This window comes from Bos grunniens, chromosome 15, assembly GCF_055505025.1.
Source record: "Bos grunniens cultivar Pamir isolate PY7600 chromosome 15, Bosgru_T2T1.0, whole genome shotgun sequence".
Classification (NCBI taxonomy): domain Eukaryota; kingdom Metazoa; phylum Chordata; class Mammalia; order Artiodactyla; family Bovidae; genus Bos; species Bos grunniens.
The window spans coordinates 55,514,778-55,539,629 of record NC_141179.1 but is presented as its reverse complement, the minus strand read 5'-3'; the positions used below and the strand labels follow the sequence as shown (position 1 = coordinate 55,539,629).

Sequence of the window (24,852 nt, the reverse complement as noted above, 5' to 3'; positions counted from 1 at the left end):
AGATAAAGTTGCATTCCTACAGAGCAAAGGTGTGGTGGGCTATAACAAGAAAAAGAATTAACTCAAGGGTCCCAGGTTACAAACATTAAAGCTACTACTTACACCAATTATATTAATCAATATACTGCCAGGGACACAGCAGGTAAGGGATATGGAAACTTAGCAGCAAACATTGGCCCAAAAAGTGAAAAACCCTTCACCAATACAATTTCTAATCAATCTTTTAACTGCTCAAAGGAATCTGTATTTAGACAGTTTAGAACATCTCCCTCCTCTCACAGTTGGGAGGCTCTGAACAATCACATGTGGCCGGAAAAACCTATTCAGGCAGGCTAGAGGATTTCCAAAGGAGTTTGTAGGTTGAAACACTGTCACACTCAGGAATTATTAACTGGAGCTGTAAGCTAACTCTTTTTTCAGAGAGGTAGTGGGGGACAGCCCCCCGTAAAGTCAGAGGTGTAGGTGAAAGCACAAAGCAGAAAGTAGGCAGACTCTGGTTTTGGGGGTAGATGTTCGAGAATTTCCAGGGGGACTCCTGAGGCTCGATCCCGCCTTTGCGTATGCAGAGCCTCCTTCCTCATGACCTTTGTCATGGGTGGAGCTCCTCACGCTGGCTCCTGGCAGTGATAGGATTCTAGTTGAGCTATTCCAGATCCTGAAAGATGATGCTGTGGAAAGTGCTGCACTCAATATGCAATATGCACTCAATATGCAATATGCCGGCTCCCGGCAAGAAATAACCTCAGATATGCAGATGACACCACCCTTATGGCAGAAAGTGAAGAGGAACTCAAAAGCCTCTTGATTAATGTGAAAGAGGAGAGTGAAAAAGGTGGCTTAAAGCTCAACATTCAGAAAACGAAGATCATGGCATCTGGTCCCATCACTTCATGGCAAATAGATGGGGAAACAGTGGAAACAGTGTTAGACTTTATTTTGGGGGGCTCCAAAACCACTGCAGATGGTGACTGCAGCCATGAAATTAAAAGACGCTTACTCCTTGGAAGGAAAGTTATGACCAACCTAGATAGTATATTCAAAAGCAGAGACATTACTTTGCCAACAAAGATTTGTCTAGTCAAGGCTATGATTTTTCCTGTGGTCATGTATGAATGTGAGAGTTGAACTGTGAAGAAGGCTCAGCGCCAAAGAATTGATGCTTTTGGACTGTGGTGTTGGAGAAGACTCTTGAGAGTCCCTTGGACTGCAAGGAGATCCAACCAGTCCACGGTCTTTTTTTTCTGTTAGCCTCCTCCTCTATATTATTGAACACCTTGAAGGCTACTTCTAGAAGGTCTCTTTGGGGGTCTCAGGGCCCCTTTTCTAGTTGTTGAAGCTTGTGTCTGATGTCAGGGGCAGACTGGCTGATGAATTGAACATGAAGGTAGAGTAACCCAGCAGGGGTGGTGATATCTACGTTGGTATACTTCTGGACTGCCTCTGTGAGGCGTGCCAAGAGTAAGGCTGGATTTTCATCTGCCCCTTGGGTGATTTCCCTGACTTTATCATAATTGACATGGATATGAGTATTTTTCTGTTCTAGAATGCAGGTAATCATATGATTGAGTCTCCTGATACCTGGGTCACCAAGCTGGTAAGTCCAGTGGGGATCTAACTGAGGCACCACCTCATCAGCAACTGGGCTATCCTGGTCTTGGTTATGTAAATGATCAGCATGGGCTTTCGCTGCTTGTCAGATATGGTCTTCTTCATCTGGGGTGAGAGTGGCATTTAGGATATAATAGACGTCACTCCACGTGAGGTTATAGGCCTGGGAGAGTCTCAGGAATTCTTTTCTGTATCTGGTAGGATTTTCAAAAATGATCCTAACTTTTCTTCTATTTTGCTCATGTCTGACAATGAAAATGGCACATGGACTCGGGTGGGGCCCTCTGGTCCTGCCACCTCTCTCAGAGGAAACACGTGTTGGGTACATGACCTGTGTGGCAGTGGGGGAGGTAAGGGGGAAGGGGGAGTCGGGGAGATGGGGTAGTGGGGTCGAGGGGGAGTCAGGAGAGGTTTTGGGGTCAGTAGGTGAGTTGGATGAGGGGGAAGGAGACGGTTGGTGGGGTGGTGGGTAGGGAGGGGGCTCGTCCGCGGGGTCAAACTCCAGGGGCGTGGAAGGTCAAGGTCAGCTGTTAGTTGAGGAAGAAGAGCCCTTTTGCTTGGGAGGCAAGGTGCATAGAAGGACCTCGTGGGTGGAGCAGGCCTTGCATAGGGAGGGCCTGATCCAAAGGGCCCAAAAGGCTTGGGCATATGGGGCCTCCAACCACTTGCCATTCCGTTTAAGGAAGTCGGTGAGATTTTGAAGAATGTTAAAGTCAAATGTGCCAACTTCAGGCCAGCAGTCTTGATTGTCAAATTGGTATTGAGGCCAGATCTGTATACAGAGTTGTTTTAAGTGGTTAGCTTTGAGTTCAGTGAGTAAGAGCGATTTGAGATTTTTGAGAACACAGGCCAGAGGGGAATCTTTTGGGACAGATTGGCCAGACCCCATAATTGAAAGGCAAGCAGAGGCTCCTATTGGAGCCTATTGAAGGCAAGCAAGGGTCCTATTCGTAGTCACAGTAGGAGTTATGAGAAGGGAGCTCTGTGCTAGATGGAGCGTCCCGCACCATCACCTACAGAGTGGCCCTAGGCTGGGGGTTCCCGGGACCCTGAGAGGACTGAGTTCTAGGCGCCTCTAGAGCACTGTCCAGATCTTACCTTAATCTAGGGGCCTGCTTGAGAGGAGTGTTGCATGTAGAGTGGTTGAATGGCAAGAGTTCCCTATTCCAGAGGTCATCAGAGAGAGAGGAAGGGGGTAGAGCCGAGGCCTGGGGGTACTCGAAGCACCAATAAAGCCTTAGCACAAGGCTTGTACTGCTCACGAAGGCACTAGCGTCCCCAAAGGGAACTTACAAGCCCCAGCAGAAAGTGAACTTTCTGGGGTGTTCATGCTCCCAGACTCCTGGAAAAGGGAAAACAATGAGAGGGAGGGAGAGAGAGAGAGAGAGAGAGAGAGAGAGGAGTGCTTCGCCCTCTCCGGGGTTCTGCACCAAGAATATAAGGTATAGTTTCCCCCGAGGCAGAAAAGGAGAGATGACCTCAACGGAAGTAGGTTACCTTTATTCAGGCAAGGAGGGGCAACAGTCGGCCTAACAGCCAGGCTGAGCCCAAGAGGGATCAGGGAGCTTCATATTTAAAGGGAGATTTGTGGAAGCCATAAGGGAAACGTTAGTCAGGCGGGATGTTTTGGGTATTCTTTAGTTGAGATGGCATTTGTAGTTGGGCAGGGGGTGATAAGTCTTCTGGGCAGGGAGTGATAAGTATCTGGCAGGTGTATGGGGTGGAAGGTTTCTGGACACGGGGTGGTAAGTCCCAGATAGATACAACCGGCCTGGAGCATCAGGTCAGGGTGGGACCTAAAGTTCGGTTTTGTTTTCTCTGAAGTTAGATAATTCAGCAAGAGCCTTTGAGATTGTTGTTTTCTTTTCTAGGCCCCAAAACTCCTTTAACTCTGGTTATCTCCCTTAGGCAGATCATTATGCTTATTACTACACTAACAAGAAGTAGCAAATTAAAGAAGTAGATTCATTATAAATTCAGAATTAACCCTTTCAGTTTACAGGATCATGAGAGGGAGACCACAATACTGGTGAAAGTCCTCCCAGATTTGAAACATCAGCAGAGTTTCTAGCAAAATCTCTCCTGCCCTGGCTTGCTTGTATTTTTCACAGATATTTAAAGATAGGAGAATAGCTCTCTCAGTTCAGTTCAATTCAGTTGCTCATTCGTGTCCAACTCTTTGCGACCCCATGAATCGCAGCACGCCAGGCCTCCCTGTCCATCACCAACTCCCGGAGTAAACCCAGACTCACATCCATCGAATCAGTGATGCCATCCAGCCATCTCATCCTCTGTCGTCCCCTTCTCCTCCTGCCCCCAATCCCTCCCAGCATCAGAGTCTTTTCCAATGAGTCAACTCTTCTCATGAGCTGGCCAAAGTACTGGAGTTTCAGCTTTAGCATCATTCCTTCCAAAGAAATCCCAGGGCTGATCTCCTTCAGAATGGACTGGTTGCATCTCCTTGCAGTCCAAGGGACTCTCAAGAGTCTTATCCAACACCACAGTTCAAAGGCATCAATTCTTCGGCGCTCAGCCTTCTTCACAGTCCAACTCTCACATCCATACATGACCACAGGAAAAACCATAGCCTTGACTAGATGAACCTTTGTTGGCAAAGTAATGTCTCTGCTTTTGAATATGCTATCTAGGTTGGTCATAACTTTCCTTCCAAGGAGTAAGCGTCTTTTAATTTCATGGCTGCAGTCACCATCTGCAATGATTTTGGAGCCCAAAAAATAAAGTCTGACACTGTTTCCACTGTTTCCCCATCTATTTGCCATGAAGTGATGGGACCGGATGCCATGATCTTCGTTTTCTGAATGTTGAGCTTTAAGCCAACTTTTTCACTCTCCACTTTCACTTTAATCAAGAGGCTTTTGAGTTTCTCTTCACTTTCTGCCATAAGGGTGGTGTCATCTGCATGTCTGAGGTTATTGATATTTCTCCCAGCAATCTTGATTCCAGCTTGTGTTTCTTCCAGTCCAGCGTTTCCCATGATGTACTCTGCATATAAGTTAAATAAGCAAGGTGACAATATACAGCCTTGACATACTCCTTTTCCTATTTGGAACCAGTCTGTTGTGCCATGTCCAGTTCTAACTGTTGCTTCCTGACCTGCATACAAATTTCTCAAGAGGCAGGTCAGGTGGTCTGGTATTCCCATCTCTTTCAGAATTTTCCACAGTTTATTGTGATCCACATAGTCAAAGGCTTTGGCATAGTCAATAAAGCAGAAATAGATGTTTTTCTGGAACTCTCTTGCTTTTTCCATGATCCAGTGGATATTGGCAATTTGATCTCTGGTTCCTCTGCCTTTTCTAAAACCAGCTTGAACATCTGGAAGTTCATGGTTCATGTATTGCTGAAGCCTGGTTTGGAGAATTTTGAGCATTATTTTACTAGTGTGTGAGATGAGTGCAATTGTGTGGTACTTTGAGTATTCTTTGGCATTGCCTTTCTTTGGGATTGGAATGAAAACTGACCTTTTCCAGTCCTGTGGCCACTCCTGAGTTTTCCAAATTTGCTGGCATATTGAGTGCAGCACTTTCACAGCATCATCTTTCAGGATTTGGAATAGCTCCACTGGAATTCCATCACCTCCACTAGCTTTGTTCGTAGTGATGCTTTCTAAGGACCACTTGACTTCACATTCCAGCGTGCCCCAAATTCCATTCACCCAGATTCTCTGGGTCTCAGATGTAATGCAAGCTTTCAGCAATATGACCTTTGAGACTTAATCCCTTTAGTCACAAAATCTTCTTTCTAGAATTTTCTCTGGGTATTTGGGCCTGAGACAGTGCATCTATCATCAACATACAATCTTCATTGTCAATGGATTGAGATTCTCCCTGCCAAAATAGGATCTGCATTTGTCTCTGCAGTCTTCCCTCCAAACTACAATCCTTGCCAATCTCCAGTTGAACCCAGAGCCCTCTCCCCAATACCCATGCATCAGGGCGAGCCTGATGAAGCCCTTGCGGTTCTGCAGCACCAGCTTGTAGGCTCCAGGCGTGGCATTCAGTGACTCCTGGACGCCTCCAACAACAATGGACAGCAGGTTGCTGCCTCCTTTCCTGCTCAGGATGTGAGCAGTGCTCTCCTTGTCTGATGAGACCAGCCCTGGGGAGAGAGGAAGGTGGTCACCTGCAGAGTGAAGGCGGCAAGCACGGTTCAGGACTATGTTGCCTGGGCTCTACCCGACTCTCCTGCCAACAGGGAACTCCCTTTTCCCAATTCTCCCACCAAGCACATCACTAAGCACAGACCTGTGGGAAATGCTTCTTTGGGTCTCATCTCCTTGTCTACTACACATTCACTTGAAAGAAGTACAGAACAGTTGGCCACCTTCCTTAAAACCCTTCCTCATGGGACGGGAGGTGAGACCCGGGACCTGCCCAGCTCTGCAGCCTCGGCCGGTGGCCGCTGCCCGGCACTGGGCTCTCGGCGCTGCAAGGCGGAGAGGCCCGGGTCTGGAGCCGCCTGCGCAGCCCTGGTCGCGGCCTGCGGTCCCTGCTGCGCGACCGGGGGCGGGGCCGGCTGCAGGGAAGGCCCAGGCGTCGGGGGAAGCCTGCCGGCTGGGCCGACCGACACAGGCTGGGGCTCGGGCAGCAGCGACGGGGGCCAGCCCCCCGCGTGACCGGCTGCAGTCACGCTGTGCTTAATCACACTCAGTCTTTGCTCCAGGCTGGCCGTGCTCACCATTCTCCCAGCCGGTGACCCCGGGGGATTTCTTTTATAGTGGCTTTTTCTCTGAAATGCCAAAGCCACCCGATTATTCAGAACTGAGTGACTCTTTAATGCTTGCCGTGGGAACAGGAAGATTTTCGGGACCACTGCACAGAGCATGGAGAATGATGAATTTCCGTCAGCGGATGGGATGGATCGGAGTGGGACTGTATCTATTAGCAAGTGCAGCAGCATTTTACTACGTTTTTGAAATCAATGAGACTTACAACAGGCTGGCCTTGGAACACATTCAACAGCACCCAGAGGAGCCCCTTGAAGGAACCACGTGGACACACTCCTTGAAAACTCGGTTGCTCTCCCTGCCTTTTTGGTTCTGGACAGTTGTTTTTCTGATACCTTACTTACAGATGTTTTTATTCCTTTACTCTTGTACAAGAGCTGACCCCAAAACGGTGGGCTACTGTATTATTCCCATATGCTTGGCAGTTATATGCAATCGCCACCAAGCATTTGTCAAGGGGTCTAATCAGATCAGCAGACTACAACTGATTGACACATAAAATCCGTCATCATTTTTTCCTTACAAGTACAAAACTGCCAGTATGATATGGAGCCTGATCACAAGACCGCAGTTGCTTCACAGATCTCAGGAAGTTGTGGTGGGGTAGAAGCTTTTTAAAGAATGTGGCTAGGGGGCTAACTTTATCTGAATAATGAGTTTTTAGGTAAAGACTGAGAATCAGTACTCCAAAATCATGTGGATGACTTCAGATTTTGGAAGTAAAATTTTATCTGTTATTTGCATTCCTTAGAAACTTGAATAAGTACCTGGACTCATATTTTTATTTTACTGTGCAACATAGTGATAATTCAGAAAATTTTCCTTTGGGGAAAAATGAATATGAACATTTCCATTGTGTTTAATGTAAAAAGGTCCAAACATGGTCATAAAATTTAAATTTTATACAATTACTTGGCTTGCTTTAAAATTCTTCAAACTAAAACACCAGTTCATCCCATTGTAGCTAAGGCACTATGCTCGTTTGCTATCAGCTTGTGAGAAATTGGTATGAAATTATTGAGGCGATGGGTGTCTTGAGAAGCAAAATGTGATCTTCCTTTTGGTAATGCTACGGGTGCTGTTCCTTAGCTAGAATTATTAATGCAATAAAAAAAAAAAAACTACTTGGGAAAAGACTAAATGGTTGAAAGCTGAGCAATCTAACACATAGAAAATGGAAACAAGGTGTTCAATGAAAGTAGTCCAATCCCTGTCAGATGTGTGCTATCTAAAGGATGCTCTCAAGTCACCATCCCTCTGATTTTCTTTTCTGCCTAAAGTCTAGTCTTCAGGCAATAGGTTAACTGCATGGAGATGTGATCCCTGTACCGCCTCTTGCATTTGTACTCACTACCTCATGTCTGGTAACAACACAAATAACTGAAAAATGGAAACCTAGATTTCAGGAATTTTTTTTTTCTGGTTGAGATCAAGATATATTTTTATAGTTATGTCATCAATACCAGAGAAATGTTTTACACTGATTTCTAATAAGAATTGTAACATTTTTTGGTGCTTCTCTTGGGCTCTATTCTAAGAGCTTTAACATGAATCAACTCATGTAGTCCTCCAACAGCCCTATGAGATAACAGTTATTATTATCCAGATTTTACAGATAAGGACAGTGAGCAGAAGTTCTGTAACTTGCTGAAGGTCACATAGCCAAGAAGCAAAGCCAGAGCCTAACCCGGCATCTGATGCCTTTATTCCTAATCCCTGAGCTGTAGGGCTTCTCACAGATGACAGATGTTTCAGCACTGGGTACTGTCTGCCTAACCATGCTAATAAATGGAAAAGAACTGAAGAAAGGTTTTTCTCTTTGTATGAGCTACTGAAAATCAAAGTCTTCAAGCAGCTTTAAGTCAGGTTTGACCAGAATGGAAGGCTGGGCATTCCATAGGAAGCTTTTACTTGAAAGATAAAGCAGGTGTCCTTGGCACAATCAGATTCTTCTCCAGTAGTCTCATTTCTGTCCTTTACTACTTCCAAAGGTCTAGTTACTGAAATGTTTTTTTGCTACAAGACACTGATACACTGAGTCTTCAAATTAAATAACAGTTTGAAATACATGTTTTTGCAAGGGACAGGTAACCAAATCACTTGCATCTTTTGAGTACTTACTAAAAGTATGCATGGCTGCAGGCAGATTCCTGAGATATACAGATTCATACTGCATGAGAGTTCTATGATGCAAGTATGTGTTGGGACTAGTACCACCACCTTACAGAAGAGGAAAATGAGGAAGCCTGAGGCACACAGAATTAATAACTTGCTGTTGGTCACACCGCTAGTGGAAGAGCCAGGATTTGAACCCAGGATATCTGGCTTCAGATCTCCAGCTATATCATTCTACTGTACTGCTTATCAAAAAAAGGACATAATTTAAGAAGAGTCATTGCACAGTTTCTTGTTTTATTTATTTGATTTGTCCTGAGGCAGTGCTAGTTTGGAAATCGTTTAAGAACATTATTTCCATCACTTTTTGTTTTACAAATGATGTAATGAAAGGTTTGTGAGTTTGCTATTTGTCTTGTAAAGTAGTAATTCCGTATTTTATTGAGGGAGACTTTCTTAGACTTAAAATTCTAGTAAACTCTCCCACATACTGCAACTAGAGAGTAGCCCGTTTGCTGCAACTAGAAAAAAGTCCATGCAGCAGCTGAAGACCCTGCACAGCCAAAAATAAAGAAATAAAGTCATTAAAAAAAACACCACCACTACAGTTTTGAAGGGAAAAATGTGATTCCCTTAGAATTTGATTCTACTTCAAACAAAGCTTTCATAATTAAAAAGCTTTTCTTTGGGGAAGTGGAATCATCAGATAAAGTGCTCTGAAGTGACAGCACCCAGAGAATAATCAAACCTGCATGTTTATTTACCATGAGTTGTGTTAAAGTCTTTGTTAAAATTATCTACTGTTGATTTCCTTCTTGATGGATTTAATGTTCTCAATCTCTCTAAAACACTGGCAGAAAAGGTTACCACAATACCACATGTCTCGTTTTTGCATCAAATAAGTGCCATACTTTATAAGTTCTCCAATATGTTTATAATGTTCTACATAATTCTAGACCATGGTTGGGAATCATCATGCATTGATATTTTTGTTTTGATCTAAGGCAGTGAGTGGGTCTTGAACTCTGTCTGAATATTATAATCACTCAAGGAAATAAAAAAACTGCAAAACTCATATAAACAATGCCAGGGTCCCTTCCCAGCTATCAATCCCTGGGAGAGGGGCCAAGGCAATCATGTTTTGAGAGCTCTTCAAGCAAGTCTGTTAGGGTTGAGAGTCACTGGGCTGGAGTGTAGTTATTTTTTTCTTTCTTTTGGGCCAGGGGTTTTTATGCACCATGAAGCCTCAACTGTTAGTCACTGAGAGCTCTCTCTGGAACAGCGTTAATAAACATTTCAAGGTAGGCTCACGCCAAAAAAAAAACAAAAACAAAAAAAACCCTTCCTCATGCCTTCAGCCCTCATCATCCTAGGATAGAAAGAGTGGCAGGGGCATGTCACCCCCTGACATGCTGTAATCCCTGTAGACAGGGGCCCAGAAACCCCAGTGCAGCAGCATCAGATGCGAGCAGAAGCCCGTGCCCTCCGTGCACAGGTTGGTAAAAGTTCCAGTGGCAAGGACCCCATGAGAGTGGAAGCCAGCGAGGTAGTTCCAGGAGGGATCCAGGTTGGCGGTCTAGACCAGCTGAAGAGCAACCTGGTGAATCAGGGCCGCACCTTGTTCCACTGCTGGTCCACCTGCTGATTTTCTGTACGGACCTCTTCTGTGTCCCCTGAGCCCAAGTGCTATAAACCCCCATGTGAGTGTCCTGAGATTAGATACAGCCTATCTGGGGAGCCTAGTCCCCATTGCAGGCCGGGAGCAAAGGAGATGCTCTGGGAGACCGTAGAACAGAGGGAGAGAACAGACCCATGAATGGATGAAGCTGATACAGCCCACCAGGGAAGGAAGGCCCCCTGCCCAAGGCAGAGGTGAGACTCCTGGGAGGGTGACAGGGACCCAAGCCCCTGTCCTACATGAAACCCTGTCCCAGGCAGAGCCCATCCAGAATGAAGGAGCCACTTCAGGAGGGAGTGAGCATCTCTCCAAGGACTGTGACAGCTGGAGTTCTGTCCTGGGTGGAGGGCTGGACCCTTGAGTCACTATGACTCAGTGTAAGAGACCCCAGGGTGCTGAAGGTAGGGCTGGGAGGAGGGGCATGAAGTCTCTAGTGGTGCCCACAGGTGTGGGTGGAGAAGGGCCAGGGAGCTGTCATACCAAGTCTGTAGGACTTCCTGATACCAGGTCACAGCCTGCCCACAGCACTTCACACCTGCTCAGGCCTTGGTCTGTGGAGACATTGCTGCTCCGGGATAATGATATCTTACACAGAAACCCAGCTCCTGGACTGATCTTCAGCATGAGGGGGAAGAAGTTGTACTTGGGGATATCCTGATTTTCCACCATTAGCTCTTAGGAAGCCCATAGGGTGCATTTGGAAAACTCCAGTGCTCAGAAGTAAGTCTCCTACTTTTGCTAGAAACTCTACCACTAGGCAGTGGCTCATAGAGTCACAGTGCAAATGCTTTTAATGTGGAGTAAACCCAGCAGAGTTGTTAGGAAAAGGAATGTTGTTTGCCTGCCTTCAAGCTAGCAGCCACTGTAGCTACTGCTGACAATGGGCCTTGAACTCAAGAAGGTTACAATGAGCCCAGCTTTTTATCTCCCCATATGTAGAAAAACATGAAAATCATTAATTGGAGACGTCTACTTTTTGCCTGGCAATAATCTTTGGATGTCTGACTACATGTTTTTGTTTTTTTCCCCCCTCAAAAACCCTAAGTTCTGACTCCTCCCATTTTACCTTATAGAACACCTTCTCAGAGATTCCTGAGAGGCTATCTCCCGCCTACAGTACTCAGCAATGTGTCAGAACAAAACCCCTGACAGCTTTTAGGTTGTGCACTTGTTTTCAGTAGACAGCAGAGACTCCATGGCCCCCTATTCACTGCCATCCTAAGAATCCTGCAAGGCCTGTAAGGGCTCTGTAAAGGTTTGTGGATGTCTTGGAAGTTCTCGTGGGAGGTGACAAGAATCCAGAATCTGCGCGCCACAGTGCCCCTTGCAGGCCTCAGTCCAGGACTGCTGCTGCTGCTGTCACTTAAGTCGTGTCCGACTCTGTGCGACCCCATAGATGGCAGCCCAGCAGGCTCCCCCGTCCCTGGGATTCCCCAGGCAAGAACACTGGAGTGGGACAGTCCAGGACAGGGGAGTCAAAGTGCATGTCATCATTCTCTCTGCTGGCCACACAGGGGGACTGCCCACCCTCTGCAGGTGTTGATGCCACAGGACTGCAGTGAAAGTGAAAACAAAATCGCTCAGTCCTATGGACGCTTTGCAACCTCATGGACCATACAGAACATGGAATCGTCCAGGTCAGAACACTGTAGCGGGTAGTGGTTCCCTTCTCCAGGGGATCTTCCCAACCCAGGGATCAAACCCAGGTCTCCCACATCACAGGCAGATTCTTTACCAGTCGAGTCCCCAAGGAAACCCACAATTCTGAACTCTGTGCAGGTGAAATTTCTGCAAATAAAGCTCGGTTTCCCACAATTTCAACAGTGCCTTATTTGAGAAATCCTCTCAGAAGCACAGACAGGCTCAGAATGATTTTTCTGCCAGATGTGCAATCGACAGCCCCTCCAGGTGTGAAAGGAGAGCCAGATGCTGTCCTTAGAAGTCCCCAGAATGACCTGATCTCTCGTGGAATCCACACAATGCAATGATGTATGTGGCAGCATTTCCAGTTTACACATGAAGAAACAGCACGTGTAACTCACCCAAGGTCCTACAGCTGCTATATTGCAGACCCTGTATTAGAACCTATGATGTCCACTCCTAGAGGTGTCACTGTATACATTCTTCTCTCCTGTGTCCAGAGAGGGCCACCTGTCCCTGCCTGGCACCTCTTTGTGTCCTAACTGCCTTCCTCTTCCTGTCCCCACTAGAAACTTACCATCACAGATGCTTACATCAAAGGATTTAGTCTGTCTGGGATTCAGTAATGGACAAAGGTCAGTTCATTCAAATTCAAGGGCCGGCATCCCTAAGGACTTATCCTTGGGTCCAGGGTCAAGTGTACAAAATGCACATAAGGTACCATGAGTCAGTGATCAGAGATTAAGAGATAGGTAGAAGAGGAGGAATCGGACTGTTTAGCAGATCCCTGGGGAAACTGAGATTCAGAATGAGCAAAGTTCTGTCTAAGGACACACAGCATATCAAAGTTGGGGCAGGATACATCCTGAGAGCTCTCTGTTCTGATTCTAACCTCAGAGCTAATGCACACACTTTAAAATCAATAGAAGACCCTGCTCTATGTCCTTGATCACACTTTCTTTCCTTTTAGGGTACCAGTATCTTCATCTGATGAAGTGTCAGCTAGATGCTTTCAGAAAATTTTGTTTTCATTGCAGATTCCTTCACCCCACTGTAAAATCTGTAAATTCCTTACAGATTTACACCTGGAAGATACATAACTTTGCTGCACTTCATGGCCTACTGGGTTCCTCAAATCCTGATTTTTTCATCAAGTCTTCATAGTGGCCTCACCTCACTGAAGTTGGAGAACTGTAGCCAGACAGATGCTGACTCTTCCACTGGCCACAGAGTGGTGGAAACCTGCCTCCTGCCTCCCCGGCCAATATTTTGCTCACTGCACACAGGGTCACACTTCTCCATGGACTCATGGGGACGATGGTCCTGACCACTCCCTAGCCAGCCCCATACTCACTGAGATGGGGAAATAGTCCTTCGCGCACTACCATACAGCCCAGCATTTTATGAAAGCACTCTGCCTGCCCCCCTGCCGTGGTGTGTCTCAATCCAGGTACCACCAGATCACATACAGGATACTGATCCTCCAGAATCTTGTGAACAGGAGGCCAGTGAAGACTATGTAGCAGATAATGTCTGGGAAGGGAAGCAGAAACCTTCAGTGGTAAGAGATATGAAGGAACGAGCTATCCTCATCTACCCAGCATTAGCAGCACTGTTCAGTCCAGCCCTCACCCCTGAAGGAAGATATCAGCTTCCCAAGGCTTCAAGAAGGAGCAAATGCAGTCAACACCACCAGTGTCACATTGAGAGCCTGGATTTGAAACCAGTTGGCCTAATTTCAAACTCGCATTTTCCCATAGCACCAGATTGCTTACTCACTTGCGTCTTCCCCATCCACCTCCCTCTCTGTCTGTATTCACCAGGTGCTCAATAAATGCCTGACGGAGGTGTAACGGGATGAACTCTTTCTGGTATCCATTCTTTAGAACCCCAGAGAAAAGGCGTTCTTTCTACCCAGCCCACTTCCTGTCTACCCTCACCTCAACATAGATAAATCCCACCACATTCCCCCTTTAGTTAAAGTCCCCCATGACTTCGCATAACTTTGAGGCTCAGCTCAAGCAGCTCAGCCTGAGCTCAAGCTCCCCACTGGTGGCCCAAACCCTCTCTTGTTCCAGTCTCACTCATCACATGCACCTCATGTTCCAGCTACACTAAGCTGCTCAGTTGATACAACTCCCAGGTTCTTTAGTTTTACTGAGCTCTTTCCTTTGCTGCCAGACCCTGTCCTGCTGAAGGAAGGAGGGAGGAAGAGGACAACTCATGCCTGGCCTGTTCGTCAGGACTGCAGCAGAGCTAGAGACAGCCCCAGTGAGCAATTCCTCCCAGACTTATAATTCTGAGTCCCTTTCACAGACTAATCCCTGCTTTGACTCTGGGTCAGGTGGTCTGTGGGTCCGTCTTTAATCTCATACCAATGGAGCCTCACTGCTAGAGAATACTGTGTTCTCTCCATTCCATTCCCTCCATTCAACACCCTGTTCTTATGCTCTTAAAGTTCATCCTCCACCTGTAGTCTATTTGAAAGTAGGGTAAACCGGGCCTGTCATTCATAGCCTACTTCCTGGAGAAGGGGACTTTCGACCCAGTCTGAATAGTGCATGTATGGGTGTTAAGTTGCTTCAGTTGTGTCTGACTCTTTGCAACCCTTTGGGCTATAGCCAGCCAGGCTCTTCTGTCCATGGGATTCTCCAGGCAAGAATACTGGAATGAGTTGCCCTGCCCTCCTCCAGGGGATCTTCCCAACCCAGGGATTGAACCCACATCTCCTATGGCTCCTGCATTACAGGCAGATTCTTTTGATGTTTAACTACATATTTTTGTTTTTTCCCCCCTCAAAAACCTGTAAATCCTGACTCCTCCCGTTTACCTTCTAGAACACTTCCTCAGAGATTCCTGAGAGGCTATCTCCTGCCTACAGTACTCAGTACTCAGTAGCTGAGCTACTGGGGAACCCCCATCTGAATAGTAAAATGCATAAGCCAAAGTAGATTAGGGTTCACAAAAGCTGTTTCTACAGAGCACACACAACATGCCAGGTGCTGGTGATACAGCCGTGAACAACAGACAGGAAGCCCTGCCCTCGTGGTGTTGAATTCAGTGCTGTGATTGGAGCACTTTGTTTTGTCATTTCAATTTTTATGGTGGTAAAATATCTTCAACAAAATACTTGTTATTGAAATGACTGGTATTTTATTATTGTTTTAAAGTTTTATTAGATTATAAATCATTTACAATGTGTATTAGTGTTAGGTGTATAGAGAGGTAAATCTGTTATACACATACATATATCCACTCTGGTTTTTTTTTTCTTTTTTAATTCTTTTCCTATATAGACCATTACAGAGCACTGAGTAGAGAGCCCTGTGCTATACAGCAGGTTCTTATTGTCATCTATTGTATATACAATTGTGTTATTTGCCAGTCTAAATCTCTCAATTTATCCTTCTCCCTGAGCCCCTGGTGAACTTCTCTGCTGGTTCAGACGGTAAAGCATCTGCCTACAGTGCGGGAGACCTGGGTTCAATCCCTGGGTCAGGAAGATCCTCTGGAGAAGGAAATGGCAACCCACTTCAGTACTCTTGCCTGGAAAATCCCATGGACAGAGGAGCATAGTAGGCTACAGTCCATGGGGTCGCAAAGAGTCAGACATGACTGAGCGACTTCACTTCACTTTAACCCCTGGTAACTATAAGTTTTTTCCTCTACTTCTGTTTTGTAAATAAGTACATTAGTATACCTTTTTTCGATTGTGCATATAAGTGATATCATGTGATATTTGTCTTTCTTTGACTATCTTCACTCAGTTTGACAATCTCCAGGTCCATATATGTTACTGAAATGGCATTAATTTGTTTCTTTTTTATGACTGAGTAATATTCCATTATCACAATACCACATCTTCTATATCCATTACTCTAATGGATAGGTAGGTGGCTTCAATGTCCTAGCTATTGTAAATGTGCTGTTATGAACATTGGGGTGCTTGTATCTTTTCAAATTATGGGCTCATGAGAGAGGTCTTATGGAGAACAGTATGGAGATTCCATGTAAGACTAAACTAGAGCAAGCGTAGGACCCAGCAATCCCACTCCTGGGCATATACTCAAAATGATTGTTGAGAGACAATTTGGCAGCATTAAATTAATTCACACTACTTTGTAACTATACCAGCCTGTATCTCAGAACTCTTTTCATCTTCCTAAACTGAACTTCTGTACCCATGAAACAGAAACTCCCATCCAGGTTGAAAGAATAAAACCAAGTTGTTAATAGCAGTTACCTGTAGGGTAGGATTTGGTGGAAGTCTTTCACTTTCAGAACACACATTTTGTTTGGATGTGTTAAAATAGCATGTATTTGTTTTTTAGTTAGAAATAAAGAATTTAAAAATACTGGCATTTCCACTTGATCAGATAGAACTACCCATATTTAAACATCTCCCTCACTCTGGGCTCACCCTTTAACTCCTGTCAACAGGCTAAATCCTAACTCGGGTGTATTTTTCAGTCCCTGAAGAAAGGAAACCCCTTCTTGACCCTCATAACACCAAGAAGAGAAAAAACGTAATATTCCACTTTACTGAAACCCAGAGAAGATATCCAGATTGGATAAACTCATATAGAAAACTCATAGGATGAGTGGTGGCTTCAATTCTACTATCATGTCCAAGTCATGCTCCCAACATTCATTCATTCAACAAACATTTATCACCATCAACTCTTCTAGGAGATGGAGATGCAGATGAGAACAAGACCAGCTATTTGAAAGAAGCTTACCTTCTGCATGGGTTTGTGAATTATAGAGAAGAGGAAAGAAACAGATTAAACAAGTAACCCACTGGAAAGTGTTTCTTTCTGGGATCTGAGTCTTCAGTGACAGGCCAGTCTTCCGTGACCTTCCGGCCACTTCTTCATCCTTCCCTAATCACCTTCTCTGTGCCCAGCATGAACCAGCTGCTCACTACATTTGCAGTGTTTACTGGCCCCCTGGAAACACTTACTTTCATGCCAGCCTGTGCATTCTGCCCTGTAGACTCATCTCCTAATATCACTGGAGAAGAGCCCCTTCTCTCCACCCACTGCCAGTCTCACTTGACCAGAAGTAAGTAATCCTTTTTGAATTGTAAATATTTCAGACGTATGGGCTCAAGAGGCAACTTGGAGTATATTGTATAGGCATAACATTATTTAAAATGCAAGCATTTAAAATGTAAAAACCATTCTTTGCTCACGGGCTGTACAAGTACAGAAACAAGCAGGGGGCTGGTTTTGGACTCACGTCCATCGACATGTTGACCCCCTTTGTAGATTGTGATCTTGTAATCGAGCAGGACCTATACAGCCCTCCTGGAAGATCCCTCATGTCCTCTGTCTACCTCTTATTTGTCGAAAATTAATTTTCTAAGCCTTCTCCAAATTTTGAAAATAAAATTATTAAGAGAAATCATAAACACAGAAAGAAAGGAAAACAGTCAAGCAAGAAAAAGAAGTAAGAGTTTAACAATTCCACAAATTCAAAGACTTTTAGTTTGTTCCTGAGAGCTGAAAATAATATTGAGAGTCATCTTTGAGAGGTTTTGTAGATACTGAACTCCCAGTAGGTGGAGGAAGTTGCTTACCAACCCATAGACCTCAGACAAGGGGAAACCAGAAGGTTGATGATGGTGGCTCCAAGTTACCTCACCACCAAGTAATCAGACGATTGTCTAGGAGTTGGTCATGTATCCAGCATCTCTACCTCACCCAGTCTCTAGACACCAATCCCTGGTAATCAAAGGGGTTTCAGGCATTTTGAGCCTTAGTTCCCTGAACTCCTTCCTTTGCCCCTGCAATAAAGCCTGCAGTTTTGTTTAACCACAACCCAGGGTCAGTAGAGGGATTTTACTGTGTTCCCACATGCACCAGTTCAGTTCAGTTCAGTCGCTCAGTCGTGTCCAACTCTTCGCGACCCCATGAATCGCAGCACGCCAGGCCTCCCTGTCCATCACCAACTCCCAGAATTCACTCAGACTCACGTCCATCGAGTCGGTGATGCCATCCAGCCATCTCATCCTCTGTCGTCCCCTTCTCCTCCTGCCCCCAATCCCTCACAGCATCAGAGTCTTTTCCAATGAGTCAACTCTTCGCATGAGCTGGCCAAAGTACTGGAGTTTCAGCTTTAGCATCATTCCTTCCAAAGAAATCCCAGGGCTGATCTCCTTCAGAATGGACTGGTTGCATCTCCTTGCAGTCCAAGGGACTCTCAGGAGTCTTCTCCAACACCACAGTTCAAAAGCATCAATTCTTCGGTGCTCAGCCTTCTTCACAGTCCAACTCTCACATCCATACATGACCACAGGAAAAACCATAGTCTTGACTAGACGAACCTTTGTTGGCAAAGTAATGTCTCTGCTTTTGAATATGCTATCTAGGTTGGTCATAACTTTCCTTCCAAGGAGTAAGCGTCTTTTAATTTCATGGCTGCAGTCACCATCTGCAGTGATTTTAGAGCCCCCAAAAATAAAGTCTGACACTGTTTCCACTGTTTCCCCATCTATTTGCCATGAAGTGATGGGACCGGATGCCATGATCTTCATTTTCTGAATGTTGAGCTTTAAGCCAACTTTTTCACTCTCCACTTTCACTTTCATCAAGAGGCTTTTGAGTTCCTCTTCACTTTCTGCCATAAGGGTGGTGTCATCTGCATATCTGAAGTTATTTCTCCCAGAAATCTTGATTCCAGCTTGTGCGTCTTCCAGCCCAGTGTTTCTCATGATGTACTCTGGATAAAAGTTAAATAAGCAGGGTGACAATATACAGCCTTGACGTATTCCTTTTCCTATTTGGAACCAGTCTGTTGTTCCATGTCCAGTTCTAACTGTTGCTTCCTGACCTGCATACAAATTTCTCAAGAGGCAGGTCAGGTGGTCTGGTATTCCCATCTCTTTCAGAATTTTCCATAGTTTATTGTGATCCACACAGTCAAAGGCTTTGGCATAGTCAATAAAGCAGAAATAGATGTTTTTCTGGAACCCTCTTGCTTTTTCTATGATCCAGTGGATGTTGGCAATTTGATCTCTGGTTCCTCTGCCTTTTCCAAATCCAGCTTGAACACCAGGAACTTCACAGTTCATGTATTGCTGAAGCCTGGTTTGGAGAATTTTGAGCATTACTTTACTAGCACGTGAGATGAGTGCAATTGTGCGGTAGTTTTAAGCATTCTTTGGCATTGCCTTTCTTTGGGATTGGAATGAAAATTGACCTTTGCCAGCCCTGTGGCCACTGCTGAGTTTTCCAAATTTGCTGGCATATTGAGTGCAGCACTTTCACAGCATCATCTTTCAGGATTTGAAATAGCACAACTGGAATTCCATCACCTCCACTAGCTTTGTTCGTAGTGATGCCTTCTAAGGCCCACTTGACTTCACATTCCAGGATGTCTGGCTCTAGGTCAGCGATTACACCATCGTGCTTATCTTGGTCATGAAGATCCTTTTTGTACAGTTCTTCTGTGTATTCTTGCCACCTCTTCTTAATATCTTCTGCTTCTGTTAGGTCCATACCATTTCTGTCCTTTATCGAGCCCATCTTTGCATGAAATGTTCCCTTGGTATCTCTAATTTTCTTGACGAGATCTCTAGTCTTTCTCATTCTGTTGTTTTCCTCTATTTCTTTGCATTGATTGCTGAGGAAGGCTTTCTTATCTCTTCTTGCTATTCTTTGGAACTCTGCATTCAGATGCTTATATCGTTCCTTTTCTCTTTTGCTTTTCGCTTCTTTTCTTTTCACAGCTATTTGTAAGGCCTCCCCAGACAGCCATTTTGCTTTTTTGCATTTCTTTTCCATGGGGATGGTCTTGATCCTTGTCTCCTGTACAATGTCATGAACCTCATTCCATAGTTCATCAGGCACTCTATCTATCAGATCTAGTCCCTTAAATCTATTTCTCCCTTCCACTGTATAATCATAAGGGATTTGATTTAGGTCATACCTGAATGGTCTAGTGATTTTCCCTACTTTCTTCAATTTAAGTCTGAATTTGGGAATAAGGAGTTCATGATCTGAGCCACAGTCAGCTCCTGATCTTGTTTTTATTGATAGTATAGAGCTTCTCCATCTTTGGCTGCAAAGAATATAATCAATCTGATTTTGGTGTTGACCATATGGTGATGTCCATGTATAGAGTCTTCTCTTGTGTGGTTGGAAGAGGGTGTTTGCTATGACCAGTGCATTTTCTTGGCAAAATTCTATTAGTCTTTGCCCTGCTTCATTCTGTATTCCAAGACCAAATTTGCCCATTACTCCAGGTGTTTCTTGACTTCCTACTTTTGCATTCCAGTCCCCTATCATGAAAAGGACATCTTTTTTGGGTGTTAGTTCTAAAAGGTCTTATAGGTCTTCATATAACCATTCAACTTTAGCTTCTTCAGCGTTACTGGTTGGGGCATAGACTTGGATTACTGTGATATTGAATGGTTTGCCTTGGAAACGAACAGAGATCATTCTGTCGTTTTTGAGATTGCATCCAAGTACTGTATACCCAAACCTAATTTGCTAACAGCTGCTCCCTGTCATCTGTCTCCCCCAACACCCCAACACAGAAGATCCCTAAATTACAGCTTGTCTCCCATAGATTGGACTTTGTCACTCCTCTGTGCCTGAAGCCCTCCTGGGGATCTCCTTTTCCTTGAGATAAGGGACAAGGTACAAGCTACTGTTCCTGGCATCAGAGGGTCCGGATGCCTTTCCTCAGCTGCCCTTCTTTGAGTTCCAGGCCCAAGGTTTCTTGACTCTCTGTCCTCCTCTAGACACTCCCAGGTCCCAGGCTGGGCTGAGTGGTAATGGACAGTCAGACATCTCCTGTTGGCAAAGTTCCCCCAAGGCCATGTGTGCAAGATGTCCCTCATCCCAGCTGATCCCCAGGCACTGAGCTCAGCATCCACCTTAGGACCTGTTTCTTTCCCCCATCAATGAACCATGTGCACCCAAAGTGGCAGGTGCCCATGGCCTCCCAAATCCATCTCAGCTTTCCTTACTCAGGGCCAAGTAAGAGAAGATCAACTGCAGGACCGTGAAGGTCTACAGCCTGCATTCCAGTGGCACAGACAAAGGTGCAAACTCCACCATGCTGATTCCTCTGCTTCCTCTGGAGGCTTCTCTGAGCTCTGCTGTGGTCTGAGACACTTGTTGCCAGAGGTTGCTAAGCATTTGTGTGAGCTGGGGTGTTTTTGTGGTGTGTCCAGCCAGCCCTAGAATCTCATTGCACCTACCGTGGCAGAGACCAGTATCCTAGGTGAAAACATTTAACTCACCTGGCCTAGATAAACTTATTACAGAGATAGAGAAGTGCAATGGACTCTTCAGGCAATACGTTATCTACCAGATCGCCTTTGTTCAAATCTTGGCAAGGGAAGCAGCAAGTGTAGGGCAATCTTGCCCTCTTCCCAGCTACACAACTACTTGGCTAAGTTATTGTCTCCTTTCACCTGCCATGTTCATGGTTCCCCTTTACAAATAATCAGTACCAGCTCCCATATAAATATCTCTGGGCCCCACCATCTCCTCCATCTCCTGCCCTTTTCCTCAGTTTGCCTGGACAGCACAACTCAGGGAGGGCCGTCTGATTTCCACACCCTCTCCTGCCATTCTGTCCTCCCTCCTCTCGACTTCAGATGCCACTGTTCCATGGAACTGTCCTTGACAACTTCACCAGTGGTTTCCAAACTGCTAAATCCAATGGTCAGTTCTCAGCTCTGGTCTTGAACTTTCAGCAGCCTCAGTCACAGCTCTTCCCTCCCTCTTCTTGAAGTCACTTGGTCTGTGGACACCACACTCTCCTGGTTTCCCTCTTGCCCCTCTGGCTGCCCCTGGGTCTCCATGGTGGCTCTTACCCTTCACCAGATTAAGTGTTTCAGGGCCCCTCTGTCCCCGGAACTCTCTCTTCTCTCTACCCTCTCTCCCCTAGAGACCTCATCCAGGCTCGTGACCTTGGAGTCTGTCTACAGGAAGAAAAATTCCAAACTGCATCTCCAGCCCTGACCTCCCTCTCTGCTCCAGACTTAACTATGTAGGTGGGTAGCTGACAACCTCCTTCACAGCCTGCTTGGCACTTCCATCACAGCCCGTCTAAAACTGAACTTGACTTCCCCTCACCTGTCCATGCTACAGTCTCCACATAGCCACAGAGCTTTCCAAAGTGGTCACACAGGGAGTATCCTGGTCTTCCAGTGCCTAGGACTCTGCCTTTCATGGTTGACTGCCTAGGTGCCTTGAAATTGCATTGTGGTTACAGTGCTTTCCTAATGGATCTGAGTATTCTTGAAAATGTTTACAAGTCAGTTGAATATAATTTTATCACAAGTTCATGCTCTATTCTTTTGTTGATTTAAATATCTCTTGCGATGGAAAGCTGCTTTCCACCACCACAGCCAGCTACTTTGATGGACTCTGATGACAACATTCTCTCTGGTCCCTGTCCCTGTGCCCTTATTCCTCCCACAGACTCATAAGCTGGAGGGACTGCTGGGTCAAGGGGTAGGTATGTGATTGCACAAGCTAAAGAGCAGTAGTGCCAGGCTTTTGCACAAACCTGTAGTATCTATGTAGACTCTACATGGAATATGTGCAGTGTCCACAGATACATATCTTCTCTGGCTCTCTGTGTAGTCAGACATCTTATTTGCTGGTGGGTAGAATGATATCTGGGGGAAGGCAACGGGACCCCACTCCAGTACTCTTGCCTGGAAAATCCCATGGATGGAGGAGTCTGGTAGGCTGCAGTCCATGGGGTCGCTAAGAGTCAGACACGACTGAGCGACTTCACTTTCACTTTTCACTTTCATGCATTGGAGAAGGAAATGGCAAGCCACTCCAGTGTTCTTGCCTGGAGAATCCCAGGGACGGGGGAGCCTGGTGGGCTGCCGTCTATGGGGTCACACAGAGTCAGACATGACTGAAGTGACTTAGCAGCAGCAGCAGCAGCAGAATGATATCTAGAAAGTGAAAGTCGCTCAGTCCTGACTCTTTGAGACCCCATGGACTGTATAGTTCATACAATTCTCCAGGCCAGAACACTGGAGTGGGTAGCCTTTCCCTTCTCCACGGGAACTTCCCAACCCAGGGATCGAACCCAGGTCTCCCTCATTGCAGGCAGATTCTTTACCAGTTGAGCCACCAGGGAAGCCCAATCGATGTAGTAGGTGTTCAAGAAAATTGCCTCCTGTGGCGTTCAGCATGTCAGAGCAAGGTTTGACCGATCTCACCTGTGCTCCATTCTCCACTGAGAACCTGTACCAGGCAATGGAGTTGCAGCCACTGAAGTGAAAATTGGACTTAAAGAAGAACTCTCCTTAGGCTTATGCCTTATCCGCGACGGACAGCACTGCAGAAGCATGCCGGCTATGACGGACCTCGAAGAAGCGTGGTCGAGAGGAGCTACCGGAAGTCCGAGGCCAGGGGCGGTGGCCGGGAGAAGCTACCCCACGCCCGAGGTCAGGGTGTGTGGCCAAAAGGAGCAACCCCACATCCAAGGAGCGCTGGCTGTGCAGGCGCAGGAGGGCCGAGAGGAGCCACTCCACGTTCAAGGTCAGGAGGGGCAGAGGTGAAGAGATACCCCTCGGCCAAGGTAAGGAGCAGTGGCTGTGCTTTGCTGGAGTAACCGTGAAGAGATAACCCACGTTCAAGGTAAGAGAAACCCAAGTAAGATGGTAGGTATTGCAAGGGAGTATCAGAGAGCAGACACACTGAAACCATAATCACAGAAAACTAGTCAATCTAATCACACAGACCACAGCCTTGTCTAATTCAATGAAACTAAGCCCTGCCTGTGAGGCCACCCAAGACGGGTGGGTCATGGTGGAGAGGTCTGACGGAATGTGGTCCACTGGAGAAGGGAATGGCAAACCACTTGAGTATTCTTGCCTTGAGAACCCCATGAACAGTATGAAAAGGCAAAATGATAGGATACTGAAAGAGGAATTCCCCAGGTCGGGAGGTGCCCAATATGCTGCTGGAGATCAGTGGAGAAATAACTCCAGAAAGAATGAAGGGATGGAGCCAAAGCAAAAACAATACTCAGTTGTGAATGTGACTGGTGATAGAAGCAAGGTCCGATGCAGTAAAGAGCAATATTGCATAGGAACCTGGAATGTCAGCTCCATGAATCAAGGCAAATTGGAAGGAATGATGCTAGAGCTGAAACTCCAGTACTTTGGCCACCTCATGCAAAGAGTTGACTCATTGGAAAAGACTCTGATGTTGGTAGGGATTGGGGGCAGGAGGAGAAGGGGACGACAGAGGATGAGATGGCTGGATGGCATCACCAACTCGATGGACATGAGTTTGAGTGAACTCCAGAGTTGGTGATGGACAGGGAGGTCTGGCGTGCTGCAATTCATGGGGTCGAAAAGAGTGGGACACAACTGAGCGATTGTACTGAACTGAACTGAACTGAGAATGATATCAGGTTAAGGTATTGATTTCTATTTCCTCATCACAAATGGTAACCATGCAAATGATCGTACAAATGGTGAACATTCATTGCATTTCTTCCTATTGGAAAATTTATGAGTAAGGAAGAGAGTGGAATTGTGCAGAGGGCAAACATAAACCAAAATGGCCCATCAGAATGGTCCTGATTTGGGCTAAAGTGACCGAGGCTGACATCCCGCCTGGATCTGTCTTAGGATCAGTTGACCCTGTGCAGGCAGCTCTGCAACTGGGACCATCCCTCTTTCTTGAAGGTGCATCTGAGAGGCATTTTCCAGGGCCCTCCCTCAAGGCAGATTGGAAGAGCCCTGATGAGAGATGAGGCCAGTCCTGCATCGGTCGCTTTCCAGCTATGTGACTTCAGACACATGTGTGTGTGACTTCAGACACTTCCCTTCCCAGAGCTCTTCATCCTACCAGGTATCAGGGGCTAAGATGATGGCCCTGACTGACCAGTGTACAGTGCCCGCAGTCCACCAGGGGTTCTGTGGCCCTCACCTCACAATCCCCTTGCAGGCCAACAGCCAGGCAGCACCATACTTCCTGGGGCAGTGTGGCTCCTGTGTGGTCTGAGGACCTGCCTTGCCCACAAGCTGCCTGTTACTGGTTCCTGACAAGGTAAGTACACAGATGAA

At 46.0% G+C, this 24,852-nt stretch overlaps 1 protein-coding gene and 1 pseudogene across 1 annotated transcript; one reads left to right on the top strand and one right to left on the bottom strand.

The window, feature by feature from the left end:
* Positions 1-1,611: 1,611 nt before the first annotated feature.
* LOC147358293 (2-acylglycerol O-acyltransferase 2-like) lies at positions 1,612-20,857 on the bottom strand (annotated as a pseudogene).
* LOC147358294 (lysosomal enzyme trafficking factor-like) lies at positions 6,143-7,256 on the top strand. Its single transcript, XM_086338462.1, has one exon. The coding sequence runs from the start codon at positions 6,363-6,365 to the stop codon at positions 6,852-6,854; it is 492 nt and encodes a 163-aa protein (XP_086194588.1). The 5' UTR covers positions 6,143-6,362; the 3' UTR covers positions 6,855-7,256.
* Positions 20,858-24,852: the final 3,995 nt, after the last annotated feature.

Coding starts and splice junctions, on each gene's coding strand:
- LOC147358294 (XM_086338462.1), top strand. CDS start 6,363: ATGCCAAAGCCACCCGATTATTCAGAACTGAGTGACTCTTTAATGCTT.